Source organism: Bombina bombina, chromosome 4 (assembly GCF_027579735.1).
Source record: "Bombina bombina isolate aBomBom1 chromosome 4, aBomBom1.pri, whole genome shotgun sequence".
NCBI classification, from domain to species: Eukaryota; Metazoa; Chordata; class Amphibia; order Anura; family Bombinatoridae; genus Bombina; species Bombina bombina.
The window spans coordinates 972,364,048-972,390,792 of NC_069502.1; the positions used below are offsets into that span (position 1 = coordinate 972,364,048).

The window sequence follows — 26,745 nt, forward strand, 5'->3', positions numbered from 1 at the left end:
GTCCGTATGGGACCTGGCGATTTGAAAAGTTGACGCCTGTATCAGGATGTCGTCTAGGTAAGGGGCCACTGCTATACCCCGCGGCCTTAGAACCGCCAGAAGGGACCCTAGAACCTTCGTAAAGATTCTTGGTGCCGTGGCTAACCCGAAGGGAAGAGCCACAAACTGGTAATGCCTGTCTAGGAAGGCGAACCTGAGAAACTGATGATGATCCCTGTGTATCGGAATGTGTAGATAAGCATCCTTTAAATCCACGGTAGTGGATCATAGGTAGGATGGTTCGAATAGTCTCCATCTTGAAGGATGGGACCCTGAGAAATTTGTTTAGGATCTTGAGAGCCAAGATTGGTCTGAAAGTTCCCTCTTTCTTGGGAACTATAAACAGATTTGAATAGAAGCCCTGCCCCCTGTTCCTCCTTTGGAACTGGGTGGATCACTCCCATAACTAGTAGGTCTTGAACGCAATGTAAGAATGCCTCTCTCTTTATCTGGTTTGCAGATAATTGTGAGAGATGAAATTTCCCCTTTGGAGATGAAGCTTTGAAATCCAGAAGATATCCCTGGGAAACAATCTCCAGAGCCCAGGGATCCTGGACATCTCTTGCCTAAGCCTGGGCGAAGAGAGAAAGTCTGCCCCCCACTAGATCCGGTCCCGGATCGGGGGCTACTCCTTCATGCTGTCTTAGAGGCGGCAGCAGGCTTTTTAGCCCGTTTCCCCTTGTTCCAAGCCTGGTTAGGTCTCCAGACTGGCTTGGACTGGGAAAAATTTCCCTCTTGTTTTGTAGAAGAGGAAGATGAAGCTGCGCCACTCTTGAAGTTTCGAAAGGAACGAAAATTAGTCTGTTTGGTCCTTAACTTGTTGGACCTATCCTGGTGAAGGGCGTGGCCTTTTCCTCCAGTAATATCAAAAATGATCTCCTTCAGTCCAGGCCCAAATAGGCTCTGCCCTTTGAAGGGGATATTGAGAAGTTTAGAATTTGAAGTGACATCAGCTGACCAGGATTTAAGCCATAGCGTCCTACACGCCTGAATGGCAAAACCTGAATTTTTAGCCGTTAGCTTGGTTAAATGAAAAACGGCGTCAGAAATAAATGAATTGGCTAACTTAAGAGCTTTAAGCCTGTCAAGGATATCATCCAACGGGGTTTCTACCTGTAGAGCCTCCTCCAGAGACACAAACCTGAAAGCCGCTGCAGCAGTGACTGGGGCAATGCATGCAAGAGGCTGGAGAATAAAACCTTGTTGTATAAAGATTTTCTTAAGGAACCCCTCTAATTTTTTTATCCATAGGATCTAGGAAAGCACAACTGTCCTCGACAGGAATAGTTGTACGCTTAGCTAGGGTAGAGACTGCTCCCTCCACCTTAGGGACCGTTGCCACGAGTCCCGTGTAGCGGCATCTATAGGAAACCTCTTTTTAAAAGCAGGAGGGGGAGAGAACGGAACACCTGGTCTATCCCATTCCTTAGTAATAATTTCTGAAAACCTCTTAGGGATTGGAAAAACGTCAGTGTAAACAGGCACTGCAAAGTATTTGTCCATTTTACACAATTTCTCTGGGACTACAATGGTGTCACAGTCATCCAGAGTCGCTAAAACCTCCCTGAGCAACACGCGGAGGTGTTCAAGCTTAAATTTAAATGCTGTCATTTCAGAGTCAGACTGAAGTAACGCCTTCCCTGAATCAGAGAAGTCACCCACAGATAGAAGCTCTCCTGCTTCAACTTCTGCACATTGTGAGGGTATATCAGACATAGCTACTAAAGCGTCAGAGAGCTCTGTATTTGTTCTAGCCCCAGAGCTGTCTCGCTTTCCTTGTAACCCTGGCAGTTTGGACAACACCTCTGTGAGGGTATGATTCATAACTGCCGCCATGTCTTGTAAGGTAAACGCATTGGACGCGCTAGATGTACTTGGCATCCCTTGAGCGGGAGTTATAAGTTCTGACACATGGGGAGAGCTAGATGGCATAACCTCCCTTTAGTCAGTCTCAGAAACCTCAGGTGATAAATCTTTAAAAGCCATAATATGATCTTTATAACTTATAGAAAGGTCAGTGCATTTGGCACACATTCTAAGAGGGGGTCCCACAATGGCTTCTAAACATAATGAACAAGGAGTTTCCTCTATGTCAGACATGTTTAACAGACTAGTAATGAGACCAGCAAGCTTGGAAAACACTTTAATAAATGTGAAAAAAGCAATAATATAAAAAAGGTACTGTGCCTTTAAGAGAAAAAAACTACCACATAAACTGCAAAACAGTGATAAAAAGTAGTAAACTCTACAAACTTTTTACAGTGTGTATAAGGGACTAAAGCAGCATTGCACCCACTTGCAAATGGATGATTAAACCCTCAGGCCCAAAAATGAATTAGAAAAACATTAAAACTGCTAACAAACAGTCAAACACACTGCCACAGCTGTGCTGTGGCTCCTACCTGCCCTAAAAACGATTTTTGCAGGAACAAAACCCTCTATAGAGGTCCTATAAGCCAAAGGACTCCTTCAGGGAAGCTGAATGTCTCAGACTGAAAATCAACTGCACATTTAGAGCTTAAAAATAGGCCCCTCCCTACCATGCACTCAAAATCAGAGGGCCTTAAAAAAGTACTCCTAGGAGTAATCTAACAAGCCATGTGGAAAACTAGGCCCCAAATAAAGATTTATCACCCTCAGAGAAAAAACGTTTCTATTTTTATAAATCATGCAAACGTTTTTACACTAAGTAATATAAGTATTAACATGAATATTACCCTTATTTGCAAGCATGATCCCAGTTGTTGTTAAATCACTGTATCAGGCTTAACTTAAATATACCAGGCACTGTCAGCATTTTCTAGACCTTATCTCTGTAGAAAAAAATATACTGAACATACCTCAAAGCAGGCGATCTGCAGACCGTCCCCCCAACTGAAGTTTTCTTTCCATACTCTTCAGTTATGTTTGAGAACAGCAATGGACCTTAGTTACAAACTGCTAAGATCATCAAAACCTCCAGGCAGAATTCTTCTTCCAATTTCTGCCTGAGAGTAAAAACAGTACAACGCCGGTACCGTTTAAAAATAACAAACTTTTGATTGAAGGTAAAAACTACACTAAGTCACCACATCTCTCGATACTTCCTTTCTTGTCGAGAGCTGCAAGAGAATGACTGGGGGTGGCAGTTAAGGGAGGAGCTATATAGACAGCTCTGCTGTGGGTGTCCTCTTGCAGCTTCCTGTTGGGAAGGAGAATATCCCACAAGTAATGGATGAACCCGTGGACTGGATACACCTTTACAAGAGAAATATCTTTCTTTTTTACATAGAGATGTTCAACTGATATTTTCTAGTCAGCTTTTTAGAGCTATGCTGCATCACTTTCAAGTGTTTCAACATTTGGGTATCATGGCCCTTTAACTATAAATATGGCCTCAATTTTTACTGGAATAACTTTGGAGGTATAATGGAAGTCAAATATGGCTGATGCCACCTGTATGCTTAAATTTTTGCAGAATATAGAGGCTACCCACCCGAAACAGTAAACCTGCTAAATTCTGAGAAAACAAGTCCTTCTTTGGATTCTCCTTTGGTTTCTGTACAACAGCTTCAGTTATTCTGAGCAAAATCTGAAGCATTTGCTCCCTGTCAAAAATGAGAAAACAAAAAACAAATTATTTTATCAACTTATTTCCATCAGTCTGCTTTTTAACAATAAAATAAAGTCTATGAACACCTTTACCCTGAAAAGCACACAAAATGTTACCTTTGTATGCTACTAGATATTTAGTCACTTGAAAAGAATTGTCTCAGTAGTAAGCCACAACTCAAACTAATTTTTATAGTCATTACGTTAAACCACTTTTGTAATCCAGGCAGAGCACACAATTTAAAAGATTCCAATTTATCAAATTTGCTTTGATCCAACGATATTCTTTGTGGAAGAATTACCTATTCATTGTCTGAAGCACTACATGAAATTGTGCTACCATCTAGTGCTTTTGCAGATAGATAACACTCTTGCAAAACTGCTGCCATCTAGTGCTTCAGACGTGTGCATGCTCCAAAGCTTACATCCCTGCTTTTCAACAAAAGATACCAAGAAGGAAGAAAATTTGATAATAAAAGTAAATTAGAAAGTTGTTAAAAGTACAATGTTCTATCTGAATCATGAAATAAAAGTATGGGTTTCATATAAACTCACGGGGCGAAATAAGATTGCAGGCATTTTTTTTTTAATTATATGCATACACAATATTGCTAATAAAAAAAAATGCAGACCTATATCTGAGAAGTAATCCTTTGTGGGAAAGAAAAGGGAGGATTTTTCGTTGTTTATATGTAAAATAGCAATTCACATATCTCAGATGAAAAGTCACCAAAGGCGGCACACAACCATTGAAGGAAGCCGGATTTGTCATCAATATGCTCAATACAGTAGGAGATGCAGGCAGAGGATCAGTGGTATGTTTACTATAGCACAATAATAACTATTTTTAAAAAGCACCATTGTAAAATTTAATGAATAAAAATGCACCTGTTTTCAAGATTATTTATAGATATTGGACAGTAATTCCTTAAACTTTACAATCACTTTAACATCATTTTCACTGCAATTGCTCATCAGTAGCAAAACTTCACCTACCATTTGTCTTATTTGGCAAAGCTAGCAATGGTGATCATGTTAATATAAAAGTACATTGTTTTGCAGCTAAAGCCAATGGAGGACAGATATGTATCAGGGTTAGCTCTGAGAAGTCAGTAGGGTGCATTTTAAAGGAAACCTGGCACTTTAAACACATTTTTAAACTAGGTTTTAAAAGTCCAACTTGCTTATTAATACATACACTATCAGATAAGAAAATAACATTTTTTAAGATGGGGCTGCTTTAAAAAAACATAATTTATGCTTACCTGATAAATTTATTTCTCTTGTAGTGTATTCAGTCCACGGATCATCCATTACTTATGGGATATATTCCCTTCCCAACAGGAAGTTGCAAGAGAATCACCCAAGCAGAGCTGCTATATAGCTCCTCCCCTCACATGTTATATCCAGTCATTCGACGGAAACAGACAAGAAAGGAGAAACCATAGGGTGCAGTGGTGACTGGAGTTTTAATTAAAATTTAGATCTGCCTTAAAAAAGACAGGGCGGGCCGTGGACTGGATACACTACAAGAGAAATAAATTTATCAGGTAAGCATAAATTATGTTTTCTCTTGTTAAGTGTATCCAGTCCACGGATCATCCATTACTTGTTGGATACCAATACCAAAGCTAAAGTACACGGATGAAGGGAGGGACAAGGCAGGAACATTAAACAGAAGGAACCACTGCCTGTAGAACCTTTCTCCCAAAAACAGCCTCGAAGAAGCAAAAGTGTCAAATTTGTAAAATTTTGAAAAAGTGTGAAGCGAAGACCAAGTTGCAGCCTTGCAAATCTGTTCAACAGAGGCCTCATTCTTAAAGGCTCAGGTGGAAGCCACAGCTCTAGTGGAATGAGCTGTAATTCTTTCAGGGGGCTGCTGTCCAGCAGTCTCATAGGCTAAACGTATTATGCTACGAAGCCAAAAGGAGAGAGAGGTTGCCGAAGCTTTTTGACCTCTCCTCTGTCCAGAGTACACGACAAACAGGGAAGAAGTTTGACGAAAATCTTTAGTTGCCTGTAAATAGAACTTCAGGGCACGGACTACGTCCAGATTATGCAAAAGTCGTTCCTTCTTTGAAGAAGGATTAGGACATAATGATGGAACAACAATCTCCTGATTGATATTCCTGTTAGAAACTACCTTAGGTAAAAACCCAGGTTTAGTACGCAGAACTACCTTGTCTGAATGGAAAATCAGATAAGGAGAATCACAATGTAAGGCCGATAACTCAGAGACTCTTCGAGCCGAGGAAATAGCCATCAAAAACAGAACTTTCCAAGATAAAAGCTTAATATCAATGGAATGAAGGGGTTCAAACGGAACCCCTTGAAGAACTTTAAGAACCAAGTTTAAGCTCCACGGAGGAGCAACAGTCTTAAACACAGGCTTAATCCTAGCCAAAGCCTGACAAAAAGCCTGGACGTCTGGAACTTCTGCCAGACGTTTGTGTAAGAGAATAGACAGAGCAGAAATCTGTCCCTTTAACGAACTAGTAGATAAGCCCTTTTCTAAACCCTCTTGTAGAAAAGACAATATCCTAGGAATCCTAACCTTACTCCATGAGTAACTCTTGGATTCGCACCAATATAAATATTTACGCCATATCTTATGGTAAATTTTTCTGGTAACAGGCTTCCGTGCCTGTATTAAGGTATCAATAACTGACTCCGAGAAGCCACGCTTTGATAGGATCAAGCGTTCAATCTCCATGCAGTCAGCCTCAGAGAAATTAGATTTGGATGGTTCAAAGGACCTTGTATTAGAAGGTCCTGCCTCAGAGGTAGAGACCATGGTGGACAGGACGACATGTCCACTAGGTCTGCATACCAGGTCCTGCGTGGCCACGCAGGCGCTATCAGAATCACCGATGTTCTCTCCTGTTTGATCTTGGCAATCAGTCGAGGTAGCATCGGAAATGGTGGAAACACATAAGCCATGTTGAAGACCCAAGGGGCTGCCAGAGCATCTATCAGCGCCGCTCCCGGGTCCCTGGACCTGGATCCGTAACAAGGAAGCTTGGCGTTCTGGCGAGACGCCATGAGATCCAGTTCTGGTTTGCCCCAACGATGAATCAGTTGAGCGAAGACCTCCGGATGAAGTTCCCACTCCCCTGGATGAAAAGTCTGGCGACTTAGAAAGTCCGCCTCCCAGTTCTCCACGCCTGGGATGTAGATCGCTGACAGGTGGAAAGAGTGAGACTCTGCCCAGCGAATTATCTTTGAGACTTCCAACATTGCTAGGGAACTCCTAGTTCCCCCTTGATGGTTGATATAGGCCACAGTCGTGATGTTTTCCGACTGAAATCTGATGAACCTCAGTGTTGCTAACTGAGGCCAAGCTAGAAGAGCATTGAATATTGCTCTCAACTCCAGAATATTTATTGGGAGGAGTTTCTCCTCCTGAGTCCATAATCCCTGAGCCTTCAGGGAGTTCCAGACTGCGCCCCAACCTAGAAGGCTGGCATCTGTTGTTACAATTGTCCAATCTGGCCTGCGAAAGGTCATCCCCTTGGACAGATGGACCCGAGAAAGCCACCAGAGAAGAGAATCTCTGGTCTCTTGATCCAGATTTAGTAGAGGGGACAAATCTGAGTAATCCCCATTCCACTGACTTAGCATGCATAATTGCAGAGGTCTGAGATGCAGGCGCGCAAATGGTACTATGTCCATTGCCGCTACCATTAAGCCGATTACTTCCATGCACTGAGCTGACGGGCGTGGAATGGAATGAAGGACACGGCAAGCATTCAGAAGCTTTGATAACCTGGACTCCGTTAGGTAAATCTTCATCTCTATAGAATCTATAAGAGTCCCCAGAAAGGGAACTCTTGTGAGTGGTAATAGAGAACTCTTTTCCACGTTCACCTTCCACCCATGCGACCTCAGAAATGCCAGAACTATCTCTGTATGAGACTTGGCAATTTGAAAACTTGACGCTTGTATCAGAATGTTGTCTAGGTACGGAACCACCGCTATGCCTCGCGGTCTTAGCACCGCTAGAAGTGAGCCCAGAACCTTTGTAAAAATTCTCTGGGCCGTAGCTAACCCGAAGGGAAGAGCTACAAACTGGTAATGCCTGTCTAGAAAGGCAAATCTTAGGTACCGATAATGATCTTTGTGAATCGGTATATGAAGGTAGACATCCTTTAAGTCTACTGTGGTCATGTATTGACCCTCTTGGATCATGGGTAGGATGGTTCGAATAGTTTCCATTTTGAATGATGGCACTCTTAGGAATTTGTTTAAGATTTTTAGGTCCAAGATTGGTCTGAAGGTTCCCTCTTTCTTGGGAACCACAAACAGATTTGAGTAAAACCCTTGCCCTTGTTCCGTCCACGGAACTGGGTGGATCACCCCCATTACTAAGAGGTCTTGTACACAGCGTAGAAATGCCTCTTTCTTTATTTGGTTTGCTGATAACCTTGAAAGATGAAATCTCCCTTGTGGAGGAGAAGCTTTGAAGTCCAGAAGATATCCCTGAGATATGATCTCCAACGCCCAGGGATCCTGGACATCTCTTGCCCAAGCCTGGGCGAAGAGAGAAAGTCTGCCCCCCACTAGATCCGTTTCCGGATAGGGGGCCCTCTCTTCATGCTGTCTTAGGGGCAGAAGTAGGCTTTCTGGCCTGCTTGCCCTTGTTCCAGGGCTGGTTAGCTTTCCAGCCCTGTCTGTAACGAGCAACAGTTCCTTCCTGTTTTGGAGCGGAGGAAGTTGATGCTGCTCCTGCCTTGAAGTTACGAAAGGCACGAAAATTAGACTGTTTGGCCTTTGATTTGGCCCTGTCCTGAGGAAGAGTATGACCCTTACCTCCAGTAATGTCAGCAATAATTTCTTTCAAGCCAGGCCCGAATAAGGTCTGCCCCTTGAAAGGAATATTAAGCAATTTAGACTTAGAAGTCACGTCAGCTGACCAGGATTTAAGCCATAGCGCTCTGCGCGCCTGGATAGCGAATCCGGAGTTCTTAGCCGTTAGTTTGGTTAAATGTACAACGGCATCAGAAACAAATGCATTAGCTAGCTTAAGTGCTTTAAGCTTGTCCATAATCTCATCCAATGGAGCTGTGCGAATGGCCTCTTCCAGAGACTCAAACCAGAATGCCGCAGCAGCAGTGACAGGCGCAATGCATGCAAGGGGCTGTAAGATAAAACCTTGTTGAACAAACATTTTCTTAAGGTAACCTTCTAATTTTGTATCCATTGGATCCGAAATAGCCATCAAAAACAGAACTTTCCAAGATAAAAGCTTAATATCAATGGAATGAAGGGGTTCAAACGGAACCCCTTGAAGAACTTTAAGAACCAAGTTTAAGCTCCACGGAGGAGCAACAGTCTTAAACACAGGCTTAATCCTAGCCAAAGCCTGACAAAAAGCCTGGACGTCTGGAACTTCTGCCAGACGTTTGTGTAAGAGAATAGACAGAGCAGAAATCTGTCCCTTTAACGAACTAGTAGATAAGCCCTTTTCTAAACCCTCTTGTAGAAAAGACAATATCCTAGGAATCCTAACCTTACTCCATGAGTAACTCTTGGATTCGCACCAATATAAATATTTACGCCATATCTTATGGTAAATTTTTCTGGTAACAGGCTTCCGTGCCTGTATTAAGGTATCAATAACTGACTCCGAGAAGCCACGCTTTGATAGGATCAAGCGTTCAATCTCCATGCAGTCAGCCTCAGAGAAATTAGATTTGGATGGTTCAAAGGACCTTGTATTAGAAGGTCCTGCCTCAGAGGTAGAGACCATGGTGGACAGGACGACATGTCCACTAGGTCTGCATACCAGGTCCTGCGTGGCCACGCAGGCGCTATCAGAATCACCGATGTTCTCTCCTGTTTGATCTTGGCAATCAGTCGAGGTAGCATCGGAAATGGTGGAAACACATAAGCCATGTTGAAGACACAAGGGGCTGCCAGAGCATCTATCAGCGCCGCTCCCGGGTCCCTGGACCTGGATCCGTAACAAGGAAGCTTGGCGTTCTGGCGAGACGCCATGAGATCCAGTTCTGGTTTGCCCCAACGATGAATCAGTTGAGCGAAGACCTCCGGATGAAGTTCCCACTCCCCCGGATGAAAAGTCTGGCGACTTAGAAAGTCCGCCTCCCAGTTCTCCACGCCTGGGATGTAGATCGCTGACAGGTGGAAAGAGTGAGACTCTGCCCAGCGAATTATCTTTGAGACTTCCAACATTGCTAGGGAACTCCTAGTTCCCCCTTGATGGTTGATATAGGCCACAGTCGTGATGTTTTCCGACTGAAATCTGATGAACCTCAGTGTTGCTAACTGAGGCCAAGCTAGAAGAGCATTGAATATTGCTCTCAACTCCAGAATATTTATTGGGAGGAGTTTCTCCTCCTGAGTCCATAATCCCTGAGCCTTCAGGGAGTTCCAGACTGCGCCCCAACCTAGAAGGCTGGCATCTGTTTGGCCTTTGATTTGGCCCTGTCCTGAGGAAGAGTATGACCCTTACCTCCAGTAATGTCAGCAATAATTTCTTTCAAGCCAGGCCCGAATAAGGTCTGCCCCTTGAAAGGAATATTAAGCAATTTAGACTTAGAAGTCACGTCAGCTGACCAGGATTTAAGCCATAGCGCTCTGCGTGCCTGGATAGCGAATCCGGAGTTCTTAGCCGTTAGTTTGGTTAAATGTACAACGGCATCAGAAACAAATGCATTAGCTAGCTTAAGCACAACTATCCTCCACCGGGATAGTGGTACGTTTAGCTAAAGTAGAAACTGCTCCCTCCACCTTAGGGACCGTCTGCCATAAGTCTCGTGTGGTGGCGTCTATTGGAAACATTTTCCTAAATATCGGAGGAGGGGAAAAGGGCACACCGGGTCTATCCCACTCCTTGCTAATAATTTCTGTAAGCCTTTTAGGTATAGGAAAAACGTCAGTACACACCGGTACCGCAAAGTATCTATCCAGCCTACATATTTTCTCTGGAATTGCAACCGTGTTACAATCATTCAGAGCCGCTAATACCTCCCCTAGCAATACACGGAAGTTCTCAAGCTTAAATTTAAAATTAGAAATCTCTGAATCCGGTCTCCCTGGATCAGATCCATCACCCACAGAATGAAGCTCTCCGTCCTCATGTTCTGCAAATTGTGACGCAGTATCGGACATGGCTCTCACATCATCAGCGCGCTCTGTCCTTAACCCAGAGCTATCGCGCTTGCCTCTTAATTCTGGCAATTTAGATAATACCTCTGTCATAACAGCAGCCATGTCTTGCAAAGTGATTTGTATGGGCCTCTCTGATGTACTTGGCACCACAATATCACGCGCCACCTGACCTGGAGGCGAAGGTACTGACACGTGAGGAGAGTTAGTCGGCATAACTTCCCCCTCGTTGTCTGGTGATAATTTCTTTACAGATAAAAATTGACTTTTATTCAAAGTGACATCAATACATTTAGTACACATATTTCTATGGGGCTCCACATTGGCCTTCAAACATAGTGAACAAACAGATTCATCTGTGTCAGACATGTTTAAACAGACTAGCAATGAGACTAGCAAGCTTGGAAAATCCTTTCAAATAAGTTTACAAGCAATATAAAAAACGCTACTGCGCCTTTAAGAAGCACAAAAAATTGTCACAGTTGAAATAATGAACCAAATCAGTTATAGCAACCAAATTTTCACAGTAAATGTATTAAGTTAGCAAAGCATTGCACCCACTAGCAAATGGATGATTAACCCCTTAATACCCAAAACGGATAATCAATTTAACAATAAACGTTTTTATCACAGTCAAACACACTGTCACAGGTCTGCTGTGACTGATTACCTCCCTCAAAATGAATTTTGAAGACCCTTGAGCTCTCTAGAGACGTCCTGGATCAAGGAGGAAGAAGCAGGAAGACTGTAACTGAATTTTTACTGCGCAAAAAAAAGCGCTAAAATAGGCCCCTCCCACTCATATTACAACAGTGGGAAACCTCAGTTAACCGTTTCTATGCAGAAATAAACGACAGCCATGTGGAAAAAATCATGCCCCAAAAGATTTATCACCAAAGTACCTCACAAAAACGAATAACATGCCAGTAAACGTTTTAAACATACACTTTAAAAGTTAGGTAGTGTTATTAATAAGCCTGCTACCAGTCGCTTCTACTGCAGTTAAGGCTCATACATTACTTCAGTATTAACAGTATTTTCTTAGTCAAATTCCATTCCTTAGAAAATTACTTATTGTACATACATTCATCAGCCTGATACCAGTCGCTACTGCATTTAAGGCTGTACTTACATTACATCTGTATTAGCAGTATTTTCTTAGTCAATTCCATTCCTTAGAAAAATATTCTACTGCACATACCTCATCTGCAGAGGACCCCGCATGCTATTCCCTTTCTGAAGTTACCCCACTCCTCAGAATGTGCGAGAACAGCCAGTGGATCTTAGTTACTTCTGCTAAGATCATAGAAAACGCAGGCAGATTCTTCTTCTAAGTACTGCCTGAGAGAAAAAAACAGCACACTCCGGTGCCATTTAAAATAAACTTTTGATTGAAGAAATAATGAAGTATAAAAAACTCCATCACTCCTCTCACACCGTCCTACTATGTTAGTTGCAAGAGAATGACTTGATATGACATGTGAGGGGAGGAGCTATATAGCAGCTCTGCTTGGGTGATCCTCTTGCAACTTCCTGTTGGGAAGGGAATATATCCCATAAGTAATGGATGATCCGTGGACTGAATACACTTAACAAGAGAAAAATCCTTAATTTTAGAGCTAAATTATATGAAAACAGAATTTATGCTTACCTGATAAATTTCTTTCTTTTGCGATATACCAAGTCCACAGATTCATCCTAACTTGTGGGATATTGTCCTTCCTGACAGGAAGTAGCAAAGAGAGCACCACAGCAAAGCTGTCTATATAGCTCCCCCCTTAACTCCACCCCCCAGTCATTCGACCAAAGGCCAAGGAAGAAAAGGAGAAACTATAAGGTGCAGAGGTGACTGAAGTTTACATTAAAAAAAAAACTGCCTTGAATAGACAGGGCGGGCCGTGGACTCGGTACATCGCAAAAGAAAGAAATTTATCAGGTAAGCATAAATTCTGTTTTCTTTTGCAAGATGTACCGAGTCCACAGATTCATCCTTACTTGTGGGATACCAATACCAAAGCTTTAGGACACGGATGAAGGGAGGGACAAGACAGGAACCTAAACGGAAGGCACCACTGCTTGCAAAACCTTTCTCCCAAAAAGAGCCTCCGAAGAAGCAAAAGTATCAAATTTGTAAAATTTGGAAAAGGTATGAAGCGAAGACCAAGTCGCAGCCTTACAAATCTGTTCAACAGAAGCATCATTTTTAAAAGCCCATGTGGAATCCACCTCTTCTCTTTACTCTTGCTGCTTAGAGCCAGCAAAGAGAATGACTGGGGGGTGGAGTTAAGGGGGGAGCTATATAGACAGCTCTGCTGTGGTGCTCTCTTTGCTACTTCCTGTCAGGAAGGACAATATCCCACAAGTTAGGATGAATCCGTGGACTCGGTACATCTTGCAAAAGAAAAGGGGGTAAGATAGCAAATTTATTTCATTATGAATAACTAAACATTTTATATAAACATCTCAAGGTGTCTCCTTTAACTATTAGCCATCTCAACCTCCCAAGTCAAGATTCTTCTCTCCTATCAAGTGAGCAAATCCAATAACGCTGACAAAAAAAGGTGTATAAGAAACATAAAAAATGATCAATAGATATATACAAGAAAAAAAAGTTGGACTAACAACAATATAATTTTATGTTCTGATAATAAACTTCTTAAATGTAAATTCAATGTATTCCATCCCTCTCTGGCAGTCAACAAGTTAAAATCTAATACTATAAAACAATAGGATACAGGATTAATATAATACTATAAAGGTTTAATGCCACGCTGTTAATATTTACTCTCTGTTTTCAAGAGCTAAATAAAGTGATTCTTTACTCCACAGTGAGCCGTCATTAGGCTTTACTTCATAGGAAGAGAATGGCAGATTGATTAGAAGTTATGGCAGCTTTGAAGGGATTAATCTCAAATAAGAAATCTTAGGGATTTGCATGAATGAAATTATAGTGTGTAGTCTTAGAGAACAGTTAAACTGCTTGCATTTGGTTTCAAGTATATGGAGCACAAACAATTAAAACGTATTACAGTACAGGATTTCTTAAAACCCAAAAACATTAACACTAAAGGGGTACCAGTTAGGGTCATTTTAAACATAAGATCACAAAGCAGTAAGATATTAGAAAGTAAAAGCCACAACTGTGTTTTGCAAATACAGTTCTGAAAATCTCTAGGTCAAGGGTCAAGGATGTTCTCTTATGAGTTGGCTGCTGGATCAGTTTACTGAACTCCTTGTGCAAAACTGTGATATAGCCTAAAAGCCCCCCACTAGTAGAATATGCTTAGCATAATTCCAGCTCTTTGGTTTCCTAATATGCTAAAGATAACAGCTTACCATGTTTTTTTATCCATCACAAGATCCATTATCATCCGCCTGTAAATACTTAAAACAGCTTTGCAAGCTTCAACCTGTTCTTCTAAGAGCAACGGGACTTCAGAAGGCTCCAAGAGGAAAACATTTGCAGAGTTGGTTAAAAACACCTAGAGAGAAAATAAATTCATAATAAACAAACACATGGAAAAAGTATGCTTACATAAAGGGACATTTAGTTGCAAAATAAAATTATCTAAGATTTGTAGTTTTTGCTTTACTATCCCATTGCAAAAAATGGGGTGGATCACACTCTTGTTCTTTCTGCTTTCCACAGATAACTATTTCTAAATGCTGGCCAGTATTGTCTGTGTTTTTCCAGAGATCACAATCATAAAATGATTCTGCTGTTAATACCTACCTCAGGAAAAAAAAATATATAATTTATGCTTAGCTGACAAATTAATTTATTTAATGGTGGTGAGAGTCAATGAGTCATTACTCCTGGGAATTCCACTCCTGGCCACTAGGAGGAGGCAAAGATTCCCAAAACTCAAAAAGCCCTTAAAAACACTCCCACCTCACTGGTAAACTAGCCTGATGTATAGACAAGCAAAGAGAAGAAGTAAGAAAATGACAATAGCAAGAAAAAAAGGAACAGGTCGAAAACAAACGTGAAAAAAAGAAGGTGCACTTTAACTGACGTCAGAAAAAATACAATAAAAAGCTAGCAAAAAAATGGGCAGATCTTGAAGACTCTCACCACCTAAGAAAGAAATTAATCAGGAAAGCATAAAATATATTTTCTTTTATAAAGGTGGTGAGAGTCCACGAGCGATTACTCCTGGGAAACTAATACCCAAGCTGTGGAGTCCACAAGAAATGATTGATATATATATATATATATATATATATATATACATACATACATATAAACATACAGGTGGCCCTCGTTTTACAACGGTTCAATTTACACCGTTTCAGAATAACAACCTTTTTTTCCAGTCATGTGACTGCTATTGAAAAGCATTGAGAAGCAGTGCATTTATTAAAATAGTCAGTAGGTGGAGCTGTCCGCTTGTGTTGCAGCAAAGCCAAGCAAACTGAAATTAATCAGTTTAACCAGACCTGAGCTATAGAGCAGATTTCAAAGGAACAAGATCTTCCTGTCTATAAATCAGTCCAGTTTGGAATGCATAGAAAGAACTGTTTTCAGAAAAATGCAAGTGAAGTCTGTGTTGTGTGATTATTTTATTAGGTTTATAATGCTGTTTAGCAAATGCTTTTGTTCATTTAACCGAGTTTAATTATATATTCTGTGTTGTGTGATTATTTAATTACGTTTATAATACTGTTTAGCATTTAAAGTCTTCATTTCAAAGCTTTAAAAATAATGTATTAGGTGTTACTTATGACAATTTTGAGAGGGGCCTGGAACCTATCTCCCTCACTTCCCATTGACTTACATTATAAACTGGGTTTCAATTTACAACGGTTTCAATTTACAACCATTCCTTCTGGAACCTAACCCCGGCATAAACTGAGGGATATATATAGATATATATATATATATATATATATATATATATATATATATATATATATACACACACACAACACACAACACACAACACACACAACAAACAGAGAAAACCCAGCACACACTTACAAGCTCTCAGCTAAGATTTAAAAGCAAAAATGGAAAGGTTAGTTACCGCATCTGGCCAGGTACCTCGTCAAGGTCCTTTCCAATACCTGGGACCCTAAAACAGCCACACAATGCAAGCTTTCAAATCCAAACAAATTGGGAACAATGGAAGGGTGCACAGGCATATGTAATCACCCTAGACATATACAAAACACGGAAGGGAACTGCACTCTCATGCCGGACCGGGTACACATCCCATGACCCTGCAACATGCTCAGCCCTGGGTGCCACTGGCACTCACAGGAAGCTGTGCTGTACCCAGAGCCACAAGCAGTTAACCCCAGACAGGTCTGGGTGCAAGAACCATAGGGAAAATTACAAAACAAATTAATACAACACACAGAGAAAACCCAGCACTCACTTACAAGCTCTCAGCTAAGATTTAAACGCAAAAATGGAAAGGTTAGTTACCGCATCTGGCCAAATGTGAGAAGCCCAGGTACCTCGTCAAGGTCCTTTCCAATACCTGGGACCCAAAAACAGCCACATAATGCAAGCTTTCAAATCCAAACAAACTGGGAACAAGGCACCCAGGGCTGAGCATGTTGCAGGGTCATGGGATGTGTACCCGGTCCGGTATGAGAGTGCAGTTCCCTTCAGTGTTTTGTATATGTCTAGGGTGATTACACATGCCTGTGCACCCTTCCCTTGTTCCCAGTTTGTTTGGATTTGAAAGCTTGTCCGTACAAAAGTGACGAAAAGTATATCCTTTAGGCTTAGCCTTCTTATCCTGCGGTAGGAAAGCACGAATAGGCAGGGACAACAGCCTCAACTTAGATGTCATATCCGCAGACCAAGACTTTAGCCACAGAGCCCTGCGAACTAAAACGGAAAAACCTGACACCTTAGCGTTCAGACGAATAATTTGCATATTGGCATCACATTTGAAAGAATTGGCAATCTTCAGCACCTTAATCTTATCCTGTATCTCGTCGATGGAAGTCTCCCCCTCGACCATTTCACACAGGGATTCACACCAATATGTCGCAGCTCCGGCCACTGCCGGCTGAAAAACAAACCCTGTATGTTGAAACATTTTCCTTAACATGTTTTCCAACTTTTTATCCATGGGCTCTTTAAACGACGAACTATCCTCGAGGGGAATAGTTGTCCGCTTCACAAGCGTGGAGATAGCACCATCCACCTTAGGGACAGTACCCCACAGCTCAAGCTGAGAGTCCGGAACGAGGAACAGTTTCTTAAAGGAAGAAGGGGAAAAGGAAGAACCTAATCACTCCCATTTATTCTAAATAATATTTGCCATCTTAACAGGAACCGGGAACGCCTGAGGCACCACCCTGTCCTCATATACCTTATCAAGGTTAGGAATCACAGGTTCCTCTTGGAGTTTCAGTTCCGGAACTTCCAAGGTAGCAAGCACTTTTTTCAGCAAAAAGCGCAAATTTTCCATCCTAAAGTCAGGCTCCTCCGCAGCCGGAGGTTTAGATGACACGGACTCTGACCCAGAAGGGGCCTGCTCCGAAGAATCAGAGTGGGCCTCGTCATCGTATAATGCCTCAGATATTTCCAAAGGCGTAGACAACCCCTAGGCCAGGCCTCCATAATACGCCCTGCGCTTAGCAGAACGTGGTAAGACATGGATCACTTCCGATACCGCCGTTTGCAGTTGATCCACAAAATCTGATGGCCAACAAATCTCTCCCGCAGGAGTAATGGTTGGACCCTGGAACGCTGCATGTGCAATTGGAGATGGATGTAGGGAACGCACCTCACCGGAAGGGGAACCCTCAGAGGTGGACGGCTCAGTAGTACTAGACATCCATTTGCTTTTAGATGTCGTAACTTTATTAAGGCATGTAGAACATAGTTGAGCAGGCTGATCTTCCAGAACCTCCTAACAATAAACACAGGAATGAGACCTTGTTAAAAGAGGGAGAACCCTCTAATGCGTCAGAATCCTCCATAGCTTGCCTGTTATTAAGGACTAGATTAACTTAATAAATAGGCACCTTTATACCTCCAATGGCCGGGGCACTCACCACCTCCTATGACCCAGACTACAGAAACCCTTTCGTCTCCTGTGCTGCTGATCAACAGAGGAAGAGAGATCGCCACAACGGTCACATTGAATGCTCGGCAGGACCGCCCCTGCCTAAGGAGAAAAGGCGCCAAAAAGGGCCACGCCATACTCCTGTAAGTCACCTGAAAGTTCCACACATTGCCAGAGCCTCATCTCGCACATAACGCAGCAATGACACAATAAACAATATCATGTATAACCCCCCCACCCCGTTCAATAATCCACTTTCTGGGAATAATAACCCTCGATTCTTAAAAGATAAAAGGCGTCACACTGTGAACCTGTCTTCCGTGTTATCATTATGTAATAAAAAATGAAACTATCTTACCAGAATCTACGCCGTGGAACAGGAACACGGCCCTTCAAGTGTGACAGGTTAGCCTCACTCCTGACATGAACTTGAGTGTAAAAAGCAGGCAGCGAAACTCGTCAACGCTGATTACTTGTGGAGCTGTTAATATGAGTCGGGATGGTTTCGCAGAAAGACTCTCCCTGCATCTCGGGACTCTAACTTTCATACAAGTCCTTACTTTGAGACTGACAGGACTACAATTACTGTACATATATCTTTATGTGTACATGAGCAACAATGCTTATCATAAGCAGGATGGACAAATTTAACATTCAGGAACCCTGTCCAACCTACATAGCTGCAGTTATAGTGCAAGCCCAAAAATACTTAACTAGTGTTTCAGGCTCGCTCGGGCCCCAAAGCTGCGCCTGCAGCTTCATAAATAGGATTCATTGTGTTCCTAACTCGTTTGCCGGGTTAAACAAATAGTATGCATGCAGCATAAGTGTAAAAATAACCTGCTCTAACAAAACATAATTTATGTAAGAACTTACCTGATAAATTAATTTCTTTCATATTAGCAAGAGTCCATGAGCTAGTGACGTATGGGATATACATTCCTACCAGGAGGGGCAAAGTTTCCCAAACCTTAAAATGCCTATAAATACACCCCTCACCACACCCACAATTCAGTTTAACGAATAGCCAAGAAGTGGGGTGATAAGAAAGTGCGAAAGCATAAAAAATAAGGAATTGGAATAATTGTGCTTTATACAAAAATCATAACCACCACAAAAAAAGGGCGGGCCTCATGGACTCTTGCTAATATGAAAGAAATGAATTTATCAGGTAAGTTCTTACATAAATTATGTTTTCTTTCATGTAATTAGCAAGAGTCCATGAGCTAGTGACGTATGGGATAATGATTACCCAAGATGTGGATCTTTCCACACAAGAGTCACTAGAGAGGGAGGGATAAAATAAAGACAGCCAATTCCTGCTGAAAATAATCCACACCCAAAATAAAGTTTAATGAAAAACATAAGCAGAAGATTCAAACTGAAACCGCTGCCTGAAGTACTTTTCTACCAAAAACTGCTTCAGAAGAAGAAAATACATTAAAATGGTAGAATTTAGTAAAAGTATGCAAAGAGGACCAAGTTGCTGCTTTGCAAATCTGATCAATCGAAGCTTCATTCCTAAATGCCCAGGAAGTAGAAACTGACCTAGTAGAATGAGCAGTAATCCTCTGAGGCGGAGTTTTACCCGACTCAACATAGGCAAGATGAATTAAAGATTTCAACCAAGATGCCAGAGAAATGGCAGAAGCTTTCTGGCCTTTTCTAGAACCGGAAAAGATAACAAATAGACTAGAAGTCTTACGGAAAGACTTAGTAGCTTCAACATAATATTTCAAAGCTCTAACAACATCCAAAGAATGCAACGATTTCTCCTTAGAATTCTTAGGATTAGGACATAATGAAGGAACCACAATTTCTCTACTAATGTTGTTGGAATTCACAACTTTAGGTAAAAAATTCAAAAGAAGTTCGCAACACCGCCTTATCCTGATGAAAAATCAGAAAAGGAGACTCACAAGAAAGAGCAGATAATTCAGAAACTCTTCTGGCAGAAGAGATTGACAAAAGGAACAAAACTTTCCAAGAAAGTAATTTAATGTCCAATGAATGCATAGGTTCAAACGGAGGAGCTTGAAGAGCCCCCAGAACCAAATTCAAACTCCAAGGAGGAGAAATTGACTTAATGACAGGTTTTATATGAACCAAGGCTTGTACAAAACAATGAATATCAGGAAGAATAGCAATCTTTCTGTGAAAAAGAACAGAAAGAGCAGAGATTTGTCCTTTCAAGGAACTTGCGGACAAACCCTTATCTAAACCATCCTGAAGAAATTGTAAAATTCTCGGTATTCTAAAAGAATGCCAAGAAAAATGATGAGAAAGACACCAAGAAATATAAGTCTTCCAGACTCTATAATATATCTCTCTAGATACAGATTTACGAGCCTGTAACATAGTATTAATCACAGAGTCAGAGAAACCTCTTTGACCAAGAATCAAGCGTTCAATCTCCATACCTTTAAATTTAAGGATTTCAGATCCTGATGGAAAAAAGGACCTTGCGACAGAAGGTCTGGTCTTAACGGAAGAGTCCACGGTTGGCAAGAGGCCATCCGGACAAGATCCGCATACCAAAACCTGTGAGGCCATGCCGGAGCTACCAGCAGAACAAACGAGCATTCCTTCAGAATCTTGGAGATTACTCTTGGAAGAAGAACTAGAGGCGGAAAGATATAGGCAGGATGATACTTCCAAGGAAGTGATAATGCATCCACTGCCTCCGCCTGAGGATCCCGGGATCTGGACAGATACCTGGGAAGTTTCTTGTTTAGATGAGACGCCATCAGATCTATTTCTGGAAGTTCCCACATTTGAACAATCTGAAGAAATACCTCTGGGTGAAGAGACCATTCACCCGGATGCAACGTTTGGCGACTGAGATAATCCGCTTCCCAATTGTCTATACCTGGGATATGAACCGCAGAGATTAGACAGAAGCTGGATTCCGCCCAAACCAAAATTCGAGATACTTCTTTCATAGCCAGAGGACTGTGAGTCCCTCCTTGATGATTGATGTATGCCACAGTTGTGACATTGTCTGTCTGAAAACAAATGAACGATTCTCTCTTCAGAAGAGGCCAAAACTGAAGAGCTCTGAAAATTGCAAAATATTGATCGGTAATCTCACCTCCTGAGATTCCCAAACTCCTTGTGCCGTCAGAGATCCCCACACAGCTCTCCAACCTGTGAGACTTGCATCTGTTGAAATTACAATCCAGGTCGGAAGCACAAAAGAAGCCCCCTGAATTAAACGATGGTGATCTGTCCACCACGTTAGAGAGTGTCGTACAATCGGTTTTAAAGATATTAATTGAGATATCTTTGTGTAATCCTTGCACCATTGATTCAGCATACAGAGCTGAAGAGGTCGCATGTGAAAATGAGCAAAGGGGATCGCGTCCGATGCAGCAGTCATAAGACCTAGAATTTCCATGCATAAGGCTACCGAAGGGAATGATTGTGACTGAAGGTTTCGACAAGCTGAAATCAATTTTAGACGTCTCTTGTCTGTTAAAGACAGAGTCATGGACACTGAATCTATCTGGAAACCCAAAAAGGTTACCCTTGTCTGAGGAATCAATGAACTTTTTGGTAAATTGATCCTCCAACCATGATCTTGAAGAAACAACACAAGTGGATTCGTATGAGATTCTGCTAAATGTAAAGACTGAGCAAGTACCAAGATATCGTCCAAATAAGGAAATACCACAATACCCTGTTCTCTGATTACAGACAGAAGGGCACCGAGAACCTTTGAAAAAATTCTTGGAGCTGTAGCTAGGCCAAACGGCAGAGCCACAAACTGGTAATGCTTGTCCAGAAAAGAGAATCTCAGGAACTGATAATGATCTGGATGAATCGGAATATGCAGATATGCATCCTGTAAATCTATTGTGGACATATAATGCCCTTGCTGAACAAAAGGCAAGATAGTCCTTACGGTTACCATTTTGAACGTTGGTATCCTTACATAACGATTCAATATTTTTAGATCCAGAACTGGTCTGAAGGAATTCTCCTTCTTTGGTACAATGAAGAGATTTGAATAAAACCCCATCCCCTGTTCCGGAACTGGAACTGGCATAATTACTCCAGCCAACTCTAGATCTGAAACACAATTCAGAAATGCTTGAGCTTTCACTGGATTTACTGGGACACGGGAAAGAAAAAATCTCTTTGCAGGAGGTCTCATCTTGAAACCAATTTTGTACCCTTCTGAAACAATGTTCTGAATCAAAAGATTGTGAACAGAATTGATCCAAATTTCTTTGAAAAAACGTAACCTGCCCCCTACCAGCTGAGCTGGAATGAGGGCCGCACCTTCATGTGGACTTAGAAGCAGGCTTTGCCTTTCTAGAAGGCTTGGATTTATTCCAGACTGGAGATGGTTTCCAAACTGAAACTGCTCCTGAGGATGAAGGATCAGGCTTTTGTTCTTTGTTGAAACGAAAGGAACGAAAACGATTATTAGCCATATTTTTACCCTTAGATTTTTTATCCTGTGGTAAAAAAGTTCCTTTCCCACCAGTAACAGTTGAGATAATAGAATCCAACTGAGAACCAAATAATTTGTTACCCTGGAAAGAAATGGAAAGTAGAGTTGATTTAGAAGCCATATCAGCATTCCAAGTCTTAAGCCATAAAGCTCTTCTAGCTAAAATAGCTAGAGACATAAACCTGACATCAACTCTGATAATATCAAAAATGGCATCACAGATAAAATTATTAGCATGCTGAAGAAGAATAATAATATTATGAGAATCATGATCTGTTACTTGTTGCGCTAAAGTTTCCAACCAAAAAGTTGAAGCTGCAGCAACATCAGCCAATGATATAGCAGGTCTAAGAAGATTACCTGAACACAGATAAGCTTTTCTTAGAAAGGATTCAATTTTCCTATCTAAAGGATCCTTAAACGAAGTACCATCTGCCGTAGGAATAGTAGTACGTTTAGCAAGGGTAGAAATAGCCCCATCAACTTTAGGGATTTTGTCCCAAAATTCTAATCTGTCAGACGGCACAGGATATAATTGCTTAAAACGTTTAGAAGGAGTAAATGAATTACCCAATTTATCCCATTCTCTGGAAATTACTTCAGAAATAGCATTAGGAACAGGAAAAACTTCTGGAATAACCACAGGAGATTTAAATACCTTATCTAAACGTTTAGAATTAGTATCAAGAGGACCAGAATCCTCTATTTCTAAAGCAATTAGTACTTCTTTAAGTAAAGAACGAATAAATTCCATCTTGAATAAATATGAAGATTTATCAGCATCAATCTCTGAGACAGAATCCTCTGAACCAGAAGAGTCATCAGAATCAGAATGATGATGTTCATTTAAAAATTCATCTGTAGAGAGAGAAGTTTTAAAAGATTTTTTATGTTTACTAGAAGGAGAAATAACAGACATAGCCTTCTTGATGGATTCAGAAACAAAATCTCTTATGTTATCAGGAACATTCTGCACCTTAGATGTTGAAGGAACTGCAACAGGCAATGGTACATTACTAAAGGAAATATTATCTGCATTAACAAGTTTGTCATGACAATTAATACAAACAACAGCCGGAGGAATAGCTACCAAAAGTTTACAGCAGATACACTTAGCTTTGGTAGTTCCAGCACTAGACAGCGATTTTCCTGAAGTATCTTCTGACTCAGATGCAACGTGAGACATCTTGCAATATGTAAGAGAAAAAACAACATATAAAGCAAAATTGATCAAATTCCTTAAATGACAGTTTCAGGAATGGGAAAAAATGCCAGAGAACAAGCTTCTAGTAACCAGAAGCAAAGAAAAAATGAGACTGAAATAATGTGGAGACAAAAGCGACGCCCATATTTTTTAGCGCCAAATAAGACGCCCACATTATTTGGCGCCTAAATGCTTTTTGGCGCCAAAAATGACGCCACATCCGGAACGCCGACATTTTTGGCGCAAAAGGACGTCAAAAATGACGCAACAGAAAAGATTTTTTGCGCCAAAAAAGTCCGCGCCAAGAATGACGCAATAAAATGAAGCATTTTCAGCCCCCGCGAGCCTAACAGCCCACAGGGAAAAAAAGTCAAATTTTTTAAGGTAAGAAAAAAATGGATTGATTCAAATGCATTATCCCAAATATGAAACTGACTGTCTGAAAATAAGGAATGTTGAACATTCTGAGTCAAGGCAAATAAATGTTTGAATACATATATTTAGAACTTTATAAACAAAGTGCCCAACCATAGCTTAGAGTGTCACAGAAAATAAGATTTACTTACCCCAGGACACTCATCTACATGTTTGTAGAAAGCCAAACCAGTACTGAAACGAGAATCAGCAGAGGTAATGGTATATAAATAAGAGTATATCGTCGATCTGAAAAGGGAGGCAAGAGATGAATCTCTACGACTGATAACAGAGAACCTATGAAATAGACCCCGTAGAAGGAGATAACTGCATTCAAATAGGCAATACTCTCCTCACATCCCTCTGACATTCACTGCACGCTGAGAGGAAAACCGGGCTCCAACTTGCTGCGGAGCGCATATCAACGTAGAATCTAGCACAAACTTACTTCACCACCTCCATAGGAGGCAAAGTTTGTAAAACTGAATTGTGGGTGTGGTGAGGGGTGTATTTATAGGCATTTTAAGGTTTGGGAAACTTTGCCCCTCCTGGTAGGAATGTATATCCCATACGTCACTAGCTCATGGACTCTTGCTAATTACATGAAAGAAATTAGAGTTTGTTCTAGAATGACCATTTCATTTAATTAGACATGATAAATGTATTTTCAGCGTATACCTAGGATGGACAGAAATAGAAATGACAAGGGAGGGAAGTATGTCTCCTTATAGTTAGGTAAAATAGGCGTGGTACATTTCTGTCCGTGCCCCCTTGAAAGTGGAGTTCTGATCTGATTTAAGAGTACGCTGCTATTTCTGTACATAGTAGATAGATAGATATTACATGGAGATTAGAAAGGCTATATATACACATCTGTTTGTTTAAATACCTGTTTAATAAAGTATTACTGATTAACCTTGTATAGCTTCAGACACTCTTTTTAACACCATCTGTTTTTCATCCTACCCAAAATAAATCTTTAACTGCCTTAAAGGACCAGTCAACACAGTAGATTTGCATAATCAACAAATACAAGATAACAAGACAATGCAATAGAACTTAGTCTGAACTTCAAATGAGTAGTAGATTTTTTTCTGACAATTTTAAAAGTTATGTCTTTTTCTACTCCCCTGTACCATGTGACAGCGATCAGCCAATCACAAATGCATACACGTACCATGTGACAGCCATCAGCCATTCACAAATGATTACACACATTCTTGCACATGCTCAGTATGAGCTGGTGACTCAAAAAGTTTAAATATAAAAATACTGTGCACATTTTGTTAATGGAAGTAATTTGGAAAGTTGTTTAAAACAGCATGCTCCATCTAAAAAAATTAAAGTTTAATTTTGATTGAGTGTCCCTTTAACTCACTGCTGCAATCACAACCTGTGACTAGCTACTCCAAACCGCTTTCCAGAGCAAGGCCCTCCCCCTCATGCACTAGTTTTATTCAGTCTGTTATGTATTTGTATTGTATCACAAATCTTTGTCATTGTATACCCCTCTCTCTGTTCCCAGTGCTACAGAACTTTATGGCGCTATACAAATAAATGATAACAATAATATTTCTTTTGTGACAATTATATTTATCTGCATACATTTACCTATTTACTAACATACCAATGGGTGCAACATAAGACAAAACTGGTCCGCAGTGCCGTAGGGCAGACAAAAAAAGAAAAGGAATAGCCATAATTTCTGTTAGGCATCCTTTTAAGCGTTATGTTCCAGCAGTCATTCTATACCTCATTTTTTAAGGTTTTGTTTTGGCTGCTTAAACCATCGACTCGACAAAATGAAACACTTGTCAAAATGATGAATGATAAAGTAGTCCAGAGTCTGTGCATCGAGGTCACTGTGACTTTCATTAAAATATTTTAAAGTTTAAAATATACTTTTCCGCGTACACATCAGAAAATTTGGTATCTCCACAGAAGTTGCTCCAAGTGCAAATTATAGAGCACAATAATAAATCAGTTTTGTTATGCAACTAAATATTTCTTCACAACCTTAATCGTAATTATATAAAATATGCCCAGGGCACTTACAGCAAATTACATTACATTACAGGATATTTCAAAACTTCTCCTGAAAGTTAATTTGAAAATAAAACAATAAATACATAAATAAATAAAAAACACTTTCCTAATAACAAAGTAGTTTATTTTCCTAAACCACCTTCACAAAACTTTCAGATATCAAAGAGATATTAAGCTTAATGGTACATGAAGCCCGCATTTTTTTTTCTTTCATGATACAGCCACAGCATACTATTTTAAACATCTTTCCAATTTATGTCTATTATTTAATTTGCTTTGTCCTCGTTTTGCTTTCTTGAAAAGCATATCTAGATAGGCTCAGAAGCTGCTGATTGGTGGCTGCACATATATGTCTCATGATATTGGCTCACCCATGTACATTGCTGTTTCTTCATCAAAGGATACCAAGAGAATAAAGCTATTTTATAAAACTGTATTCACTATCCTAATCACAAAATGTCCCTTTAAAATTATATAATTGGGGGGGACTTCCAGGCAGCGGCCATGACAGGTCGTGAGATTTACAGCTGCTCCAGCTTTCCAGGCTTATCTGTATGATATGGAAAGGTGATAACTAAGCGCCAACTATATAACGCAACAGACCTCCAGCTCTAATAAATTGGCACCTAGTTGCCAAGGGTGGATTCAATGTTAAGATTGGATATCAGAGCGCCAAACAACGTAGGCAGGGCCTATGGGCAGATAGTCAAATACCAAAGGTAACAATAGGTTGATATAATATGATTTAATACATAAGATAAAAAGTTGGTATATTTAAAATTATACAACAATTAGTCATTGATCCATGTTACACTTTAAAATATATATTGAAA

At 40.7% G+C, this 26,745-nt stretch overlaps 1 protein-coding gene across 2 annotated transcripts in view; it reads right to left on the reverse strand.

Annotated features, from left to right (window-relative positions):
* The window catches only part of RALGAPA2 (Ral GTPase activating protein catalytic subunit alpha 2), a 1,332,894-nt gene that overhangs the window by 923,321 nt on the left and 382,828 nt on the right, over positions 1-26,745 (reverse strand). For both annotated transcript variants that reach the window (XM_053712011.1, XM_053712010.1), the window contains exons 13-14: positions 14,095-14,240; positions 3,515-3,626 (exon numbers count right to left, since the gene is read on the reverse strand). In XM_053712011.1, coding sequence (XP_053567986.1) covers positions 3,515-3,626; positions 14,095-14,240 — 258 coding nt within the window. The remainder of the gene's footprint in view (positions 1-3,514; positions 3,627-14,094; positions 14,241-26,745) is intronic.